We start from the raw sequence: 8669 nt of genomic DNA on the forward strand, positions 1-8669 counted from the left end.
GGAGTCTAAAACTGACTCAAATTTAGGACAACGTAAATAACACATTTTCGATCAAAGACCTAACGTTTCCACTGACATGTACAAATTTACAGTCTTAAATTGAAACTTAATGGTAATGGAAAAATAGGAGTGGTCCCCCCCTTCCCACCCACCCCTTTAAGTTGTGACTGGAGTCCAAAAAAAGTGAACTAAAGTCTTACAGTATGTTAAAAACACAAACAAACAAAAAGATCCAATTGACAACCCTCTACCTTACACACTATTTCTTTTTCTGTTTCCTGTTCCAATTTGCATAGGACATGGTAAACAAAGGAAACAGCGATCATTTCATATACAAATGCCAGATTTGTGTCCATCACCTGTCAAGAATGGATCTTGTTTGGGTGTTCTGCTTGTTGGGGGGAAAAAGACATTTGCAGAGTTCAGATAGGGAAGCAACGTAGCCCAGAGCAACACAGCTCCGCGAAACGAGTAACAAATGAGCTTTCCCAAGTTGGTCAGAAAGCAATTTCGGGTGGAAACTTGAATAGAATGCATGCAAGAAAGGAAGAAAATAGGAAAGAAAAAAAAACAACAAAGGAAAATTAACTTTTAAAGACTTTTTTTTTCTCAACCCCAATGGGCAAAACGCAACAGGTACAGAAGTGCATTGCAGGCACCACTGATGCTGGGAAAACAACCGCCCCTCAAGAAAAGTTTGCGGTACAAGTGACGGTCTGAAATGATCTTGTAAACAAACAACCATACACACGCTCATACACATTTCACACTCGCGCATCACTTTCATCTTTGACTCGGGTACCTATACATATTATATACGGATATATACAGACAATCACAATAAGGAGCAAAGGGGAGGAGGACATATAGCTCATACCTATACATATGTACATGCGCGGCTGTATAGCTGAGACCTCGTTATTAAAGCCACCCCCTATTTGTACAGATATTTACACACGGTTGTAGCTGCTGCTGCTGCTGCTGCTGGACCCCGCGCTGGGTCATAACGCCGCGGCGTAGGCTGCAGGGTAAGGGTCCAGCTGAGGTTTGCCCATGCCGGGCAACAGGATATAGGCGAGGGGTGGCTGGAGTCCCGGACTCGGCCAGGCGCTGCAGTTGCACGGTATCATGTAGCCCGGGTTGCCGGGGCTGGGGTGCGAGTGCGTGTGCCCCCCGGCGGCGGCGGCAGCGGCTGCAGCTGCGGCGGCGGCCCCGTGGAAGGCACCGGCCCCGGCCGTCGGGTAGCCCAGCGAGGACGCGTAGGGGAGCCCAGAGGAGGACGAGGAGATCTCTGCCATTTTAGAGCCCAGGTCCAGCAGAGAGTAGGGGCTGCTTGCCGCGGCGGCGGCGGCGGCGGCCGCCGCGGCAGCCGACTGCGGGAAGAAAACGCGCGCGGCGGCGGCAGCCGCGGCGGCCGCGGCTTTCTCTGGGTTGGCGAGCAGCGACTCGGGCACCAGCCCGCCCCCGGCGCCCCCGTGAAGCCCACCCCCCGCCTTCAGCCCATGGTGCTCCGGGTCCCCTACGCCGCCCAGGCCGTAGGGCACGGGGAAGGCGAACTTGTCTTTCTTGAGCAGGGTCTTGGGCTTCCTGCGCGGTCGGTACTTGTAGTCAGGATGCTCCTTCATGTGCATGGCCCGCAGGCGCTTCGCCTCGTCTATGAAGGGTCGCTTCTCCGACTCTGTGAGCAGTTTCCACTCGGCCCCCAGTCGCTTGCTGATCTCCGAGTTGTGCATCTTGGGGTTCTCCTGGGCCATTTTGCGTCGCTGGGCCCGGGACCACACCATGAAGGCGTTCATGGGTCGCTTGACGTGGTCCACCGGCTTGGACATGCTCTCCGCCTGCAGCGGCTGCAGCCCGCAGCCGGCCCCCCCGCACTGCCGGCTGCTGCCGCCGCCGCCGCCGGGTCCCTCGCCCCCGCCGCCTCCGCCCTCGGCCCGGAGAAAATCAATGTTGGCTGCTCGAGGGAAACCAGCCCAGGCGCTGTAGCAGCGGGAAACTTCGTTGACCTTCTCGGGCCGGTGGCTACCGAATCCGGGAGGAGAAGGAGGGGAGAAGCAGCGGGAGGAGGGGTCCCAGACCAGAGACACTGTTCCACAGCCCCAGCGGTCCCCCTTACTCTGGACCAAGCTGCCTGGAATATATCCTCCCGGGAGTGATAACTTATCAGACAGTCCCCCACCACAGAGTGGTGCAACTTTCGTTTTGCTCTCGCTCGTCGTTTTTCTTCCTTCTTCGCCGGTGCCCGCCGTTGGGCACTGATTTTTTTCCTCTTTAATCTTTTCTTCCTTGTTTAAAACCAGCCACGAAAGTTGCGCCCTAGTGTCTCCACAAAGTTCAGTGTGGGTCCCGGCGGCTGAGAACAAGAAAGTGCAAAAGAGGGGCTTTCTGCTTCGGAAGTGTTGGGGTCTTTCTCGTTGGCTTTCTCATTTGACAGCAGCAGATGGGGATGATGGGGGGTGGGGTGCGGTGTGGGTGGGTGGATGTCAAGGGCAGCCCAGCTAGGTCTTGGCTCGCCACTCCAAGGCAGATCTCAGCAATGAGTATACAAATTAAAAACAAAATAGTCACGGTCAATCCTCTTCTAGGACACTGGATGGCCAAAAAGGAACCCGAAATCCTGAACAGTCCCGGAGCAGGCAGGCTGGAAAGTGGAGGGAGCTGTCCGCTTTCACCCCCCCAGCGCACTGCCAAGGCAGCTGCTGTCTCCGGACTGGATGGGATGGGGAAGTGAGGAAGAGGAAGGGAGGAAGAGGACAGCTTCAGGATGGGATCTCACTGTAAATTCTCTTCTTTGGGAAAGGCGCCTCTGCTTACTTTCTCTCCGGACATGCTGGCTAGATTGCTTCGCTTCTTGGAGGTGAGAAGTTGGAATCAGTTCCTCTCCGTTCCACTCTCACTCTCTCACCTCCTCGGCTCCCCGCCCCCGCCCAGACCCCGCGCTCCACTTCCAACACGAGGCTGGGGTTTCACGGTTTCTCTCCTCGTTGCTGCTGCTCCTCGCCTTTCAAACACCGACAACTCCCAGGCTCCCGCAGTTGTCCTGAGGCAGGGCGCGGCGCCCAGTCCCGAGGAATCCAAGCTTGGAGTTCCTCCTTTTCCCTCTCTCGTGCTGTCTTGCCGGGGACGTGCAACAACTAACTTCACGCAAGTTTCCCCTCCACCTCTGCGCCGGCGCCGCCAAAGCCGCTTGACTCCGGGTAGCTCTTCTCCGTGCGTGTCTGTATGAGTGTGTGCGCGTCTGGGTGAGAGAGTGCGCGCGCGCCCTGGCGAAGTCTCCTATCTCTCCGGCCTCGGAGCAGCGGCAGGGAGGGGAGGGGAGGGGAGGGGGCTAGTGGTGGAGGGGACTTAATTAAAATACTCAACCACCTCAGTTATAAAGTCCGCACTGGGGATTCCCCCCCTCCCCCACCCGTCCCCCCCACCCCCCTCCGAAGTCGGCTCGGCAGCTTCTCCTTTCAGGTTGTCCCTATTCCCGGTCCCCACGGCCCACTGGAACAAACTGAAAAGATTTCAGGTAAGTACTGAGCTCTGCGTGCGTATGTGCATTGAGCTGGCTATGTGTTTGCATGTACAGTTGTGTGGGTGAGTGTGTGTATATCTGTGTGCATGCGGAGGAGGTGGAGCCCAGAGCTTGGTGAGAGGGAGGGAGGCGGGACTAGCGGAGCCCCCACCCGCCCCCACACCCCCCAGGACTTTGAATTAAGCAGGATTCCCTCCTCCTCGCACACACTCTCCTCCCCTCTCCCCTTTCCTCCCTCCCCTCGTCAGCTTTTCACTTGAGAGCAGGTTTGAGGGAGTGGAGGGATTTGAGCTCGGCGACGAGTCTGCGCACTACTTTCCTTTCCCCACAACTGGTGTCAATCCTGCCTGGCTGGGGAGCTAGCCGGGGAAGCCTCCGGTTCTTACAATCCTTGAGGCTGCTGCTGCCCCTACCAGAAAGAAGAGGAAGGCGGTCAAGAAGAGTTGAGACACTAAGGAACCACTTGGAAGGAGGGTTAGGACAAGGAAATCAATAGATCCTTGGTTCCCTTGAAAATATTTCCCCCAGGCAAGAAAATCCTCGTTCTCCTTAGGTAATCCAGTTGTTAACGTCTGCAGATGCTTCTCCCTTTGGCTTCCACTTAGGATGCTCCCAGTCAGGGTTATTGATGTGAAAAATGCCTGCTAAAGCAGTGACTGCTCTAGGCAGCACTTTCTTCAACAAACCAGCCCAGGCTGGAAGTAGGCATCTTATGCTCACCATAATCACTTCTTTATAAATCCATGTTTGTTATGTTTAAAACCAAGTCTTTGGGGCCATGTGCTAGTTTTAAAAGTACATAGCAGACTTGCAGTAATTAATGTAAATGCACAGGGAGGCTGTGAACCGAAATCAATCGCGAGGCAGAAGTAGGACAGTTTACCTGGGGAGGGGGAGGGGGAGGGGGAGGGTAGGGGATGTAAAACAAATCACTTTGCTAGAAGTTTCTGGATTGTTAAACAACACGGTCCCTCAGAAGCTCCTCCACTTTTTCCTTGATCAGTGACAGGATAAAAAAAAAAATCAAGCAGCCTGTTTTTGTTTGCATATTTTCTTCACTTCTTGGTATGCTGCTGCACACTTATAACACGATCTGTTTGAGAGCTTTGTTAACAAGTTGGCCTGTCAGTCAGGGAGAACTTGCTTGCCTTGTTTCCTTGGCACATTGGTTTTGACCCAGCTCTGTGGTATGTGGAAGAAGGAACTCCTATAAACTGTTAACTCTTTACTTTGTCACCATAAGATTTATGTTGTATACATTATGACTGCACACTTAAAGCCTAGATCTACTGTTCAGATTGATTTGAAGTTGGTCTTGTTTCTGAACTAATTTCAAAGAAGGGGGTTAGAATTGTTGCCTTCATTTTGAACTGTCCATTCACTTTCCAGATGAATTTAGGAAAGGATATTAGGAAGGACTGACAAGAGTATTTATTCATTCTCAAAAAGTCATGTTTTATTATATATATATATATATTTACAATATTTGATTTGCACCAATTATGTATTGGTAAAATGGTTGGATTGATTTTTTTTTAAAAGACCTACTTTCTAAAGAATATTTTAAAGTGCTCTGTCATTCACAGATTCTGGGTGGAGTGACATTAAGACACTAGTAAGTATAATTATACAGACTAAGGTATTAGACATATTGTTTATAATTCCTGGCCATTTATTCAACTTAACTCACTTAAAGTAAGTCTGAGGCAAAATTATTATACTGTCACATAGGGAGCTTGTGTATAGATAATTGCAACATATAATGTATAAAAGACTGTTATTCAGTGAATATTAAGGTTAAATCTGAAAATGAAAATCTTATACTTCAAGTTTAAAATGTGATTAAGGTTGGTTAAGGTGAATAATTGTCATGATGAATGAAAACCACTTTTATATGGCCTTCCAACTTAAATGATTCCAACTTAAAAACTCTATTACAATAAAAAGAAATGTTTATGTTGACTGTATCTATACTATATATGCAATTACATCTTAGAATAAGAAAATGTATAGGGTTTTCCTATCAATGTATCTTGTGTAATTTTTCTGTTCTGATAATATTAAATATGCCCCATTCTACCCCTCTTTTGAAGATACCTACATATGGAGTTGTGGAGGGTCTGTTTCATAAACAAGAAAATTGTGATTTGTGTATTTTCATTCTCTGCCAAATGTCACACCACAGGCTAGAAATTATACCATAAAACTATGTGAAAATTGATGAATAGACCTAGAGGGAAATGAAAAAAACTTGGTAATTTTGGGTCAGGAGAACATCACGGTTGATCTAGTCCCCTCACAACCAGAAAGAAAGCCAACTAAATATGGTGCAGATTAGAGGAGAATGAGTACACTTTATTGCACGTTAGCTCTTTTTGGTTTAATTTGGCTGGGTTAGGCCTTTAGTGGAAACCATTTTAAATAAATTCTAGGCTTCTAGTTTATTCTTGTTCTTATGCTTCAGCAAGAGAATATTTCTCAACTTCCCATGGTCTTAAGTTTGAATTGAGTAGAAATTCTCAGATTAATAATCTTCTTGCTTGGTATTTGACATAAAGATAAGTTCCAAGGAGAAGGAGACATTCTATTTTTTATGAGTGAATGAGTCCCAGAAAAAGTAATGGATAGCAAATCTTAAGGTGGATGGTTTTGGTATAGTTAATTCTTGATTATGAGCCATAATGGAGAACAGCATGAATATGAATGGTGTGGTTTTTTTTTTAATGGCACAGTGCTTTCCTTGTTGTCAAAGTCATATTTGAATACTGAAGACTGGCTCTGGAAAAAAAAGCCTGCCAGTTGATGATGAATTAAAATACTTTTCCTTTGATGCTTGCCCTATTAAAGGCCCCATTTGAATTCCTTAACTTACACCAGGAGGCAGCAGTGAGATTGTTGGGAAGTCAAATGATTCTTTGACAACAACAATATTTTTGTATGAAGGAATGGGGAGGTGACTAGCTCTTAAAGGCTCAGAGTTGGTTTAGAGGAAAGGTAATTATTACCTTTCATCTGTCTCCATTCTTGTCCCCTGCCCTAATCTTCTCTATCACCTTCCTACTCCCAGCTAGTTGTCAGTGAAATGCTCCTAGTACCATGGAGAGAATAAAACCACAGCAAAGAAAGCAAATTAGTGGAACTTTGATAGGTGACCAGAGGGAAACAAGGATTGCTCAGGCAGCTCTTAGATGGGAGAGGTCACTCTTCTTCAGAGCACACAGATAGTCTAAAAGGCACACAGCAAGCTGTCCTGTGGAGAACTAGGAACTGACTATACTTGGTTGGCAATTCTGGGGTCAACTCGTAAAACATTTATAATGAAATTAAGGGATTCTCAGGCTTTTTACAGAATCTACACAGAAAAAGAATGTGGATTGTATGGTGTATTACTGTGCAGTGATAAAATAGTGACTAGCACAAATCCTAGGCAAAACTGGGAGGCAAAGTTTGTCTCGATCCCCTTTATTTCACTAATTGCTTGCACTTGGGCATCTAGTATCTTCAAATTCTGATCCCTTGCTTCTCAGGTTCCACCTTCACCTTTCTTACCCTCTTCTTCCCAAGCTAGAGCACCCTACAAGATCCTGCCTTCCTTTGGCAGTTTCCCAGGCTTCTGACCTTTTCCTCTAAACGTTACCATTCTGTAAAGGCAAAACATAATACCTCATCTACTGACTCACATCTTTTCCTTTAACCCTCCTCCCCCACTTCCATGATGACAACTATTTAATCTGATACATCAATCTATGCCTGTGTGAATGGGAGAGTAAACCTGTCTGCTGCAATCCTCGATGGCTTCCACTCCCTCTTCACAATAGATGTGGTGTTTAGAAGTGGTTTTTTCCAAAGTAATGATTCTGATGGTAGGAAGGAGTTTAGACAGGAAAAGATGGTGCCATGGTAAGCCAATGAAGAGGCATTTTTGAGTATGTGTATCCACTGGACAGCACTTAAATCTCATGAGTTAGGTAGCTGCTTACCTTCTTTTATGTAGGGATATCCTGATTACAATACTTTAAAGTTTTCTTTCTTAAACAATGACAACCTATTGTTCATACTACTACGTTGTTGCACGGACAACCCATAGAGTTGGTCTGTCGGTCTATATATCTTGGACAAACACTATGCATGGACAGTGAGTTAGACCCAGAATTTAACACATAGTGGAGAAGGAACTGCATTGTCTTTGGGAAATTTTGTAGGGTTTGTAATCACTCAAAGTTTCTCCCTGAAACAAAGTTACCTTTTTAATAATTGTTGTAACAGTATTTTTCTAGTGATAGGAACCATAGAATGCCGCAGTCTCCAAAGTACGAAAGTTGACCATCACCCAAAAAGCAATGGAGAGATACATGATGGGAAGGAGTTATTTACAACATATTTCCAACCAAAAATTATGCAAGAGACTAGGTGAAAATAATGTTTTGGGGTGGGTGAGAGGGAAAGAGAGAGACAGAGAGAGGTGACTGGAAAAGAGGAGAGTCAGTTATGTGGCCATGTGGAAAAAATGTGGGTTAATGGCTAGACAGGTTGTAAAGATACTATTGATTGTATGCAGTGTCAAGTGAATTAGGAGAAAGCACTACTTATATTGGGTGGATTCTCTGTGGAGGATTTATATGGGAGGCCACGGACAGGAACAACTCAGCATGGGAAGGCATGGATGGCTTACTATTTGCATCATCAGAGAAAATATTTTCATCTCCAAGATCACACAGCCATCACATTATTGAAGAAGAAGACTTAGCTTTTGGTTCCTACTCTGGATTACTAGAATTCCATCTAAGGAAGTGGTTTGTGTATGAATTAATAGTCAAATGTTTTGTTATAAAAACAGATGAATTTATGATGTATCAAAGCACAGTACCCAGGTTGGGGCTGTAGACAATAGTTTCATCCTTGTGAAATCACACAGTACTGGAATTATATACTGTATGATTTTCAAATGTGCTTATTTATACTTTTTAAATCGAAGATTATGAATAACTGAAAGTTCCATATATATCACATATATCTTAAAGTAATTTTATTTGTCCTCATGAAAAATAGCATTGCTTGATTACAATTCCCTGCCTCATTAACTATTTCCTTAAAATTACCATTTAAACTTAAATTCAAAAATCCATTTATGGTTATTTTATTGTGATAA

General features: G+C 46.0%; 1 protein-coding gene across 2 annotated transcripts; it reads right to left on the reverse strand.

The window, feature by feature from the left end:
• Positions 1 to 1001: 1001 nt before the first annotated feature.
• SOX21 (SRY-box transcription factor 21) lies at positions 1002 to 1829 on the reverse strand. Of its 2 annotated transcripts, XM_036756353.1 has the most exons (2): positions 1393 to 1829; positions 1002 to 1329 (listed from the first exon to the last, which is right to left on the reverse strand). In XM_036756353.1, the coding sequence occupies exons 1-2, from the start codon at positions 1827 to 1829 to the stop codon at positions 1002 to 1004; spliced, it is 765 nt and encodes a 254-aa protein (XP_036612248.1). The 2 variants fall into 2 exon arrangements, with proteins under 2 accessions (XP_036612248.1, XP_036612247.1); XM_036756352.1 differs by having other exon boundaries at positions 1002 to 1829.
• Positions 1830 to 8669: the final 6840 nt, after the last annotated feature.

The sequence above is a fragment of the Trichosurus vulpecula genome, chromosome 4 (genome assembly GCF_011100635.1).
Source record: "Trichosurus vulpecula isolate mTriVul1 chromosome 4, mTriVul1.pri, whole genome shotgun sequence".
Classification (NCBI taxonomy): Eukaryota; Metazoa; Chordata; class Mammalia; order Diprotodontia; family Phalangeridae; genus Trichosurus; species Trichosurus vulpecula.

What these genes read in the sequence shown, in the direction of transcription:
- SOX21 (XM_036756352.1), bottom strand. Translation starts at nt 1,829, where the DNA reads ATGTCCAAGCCGGTGGACCACGTCAAGCGACCCATGAACGCCTTCATG.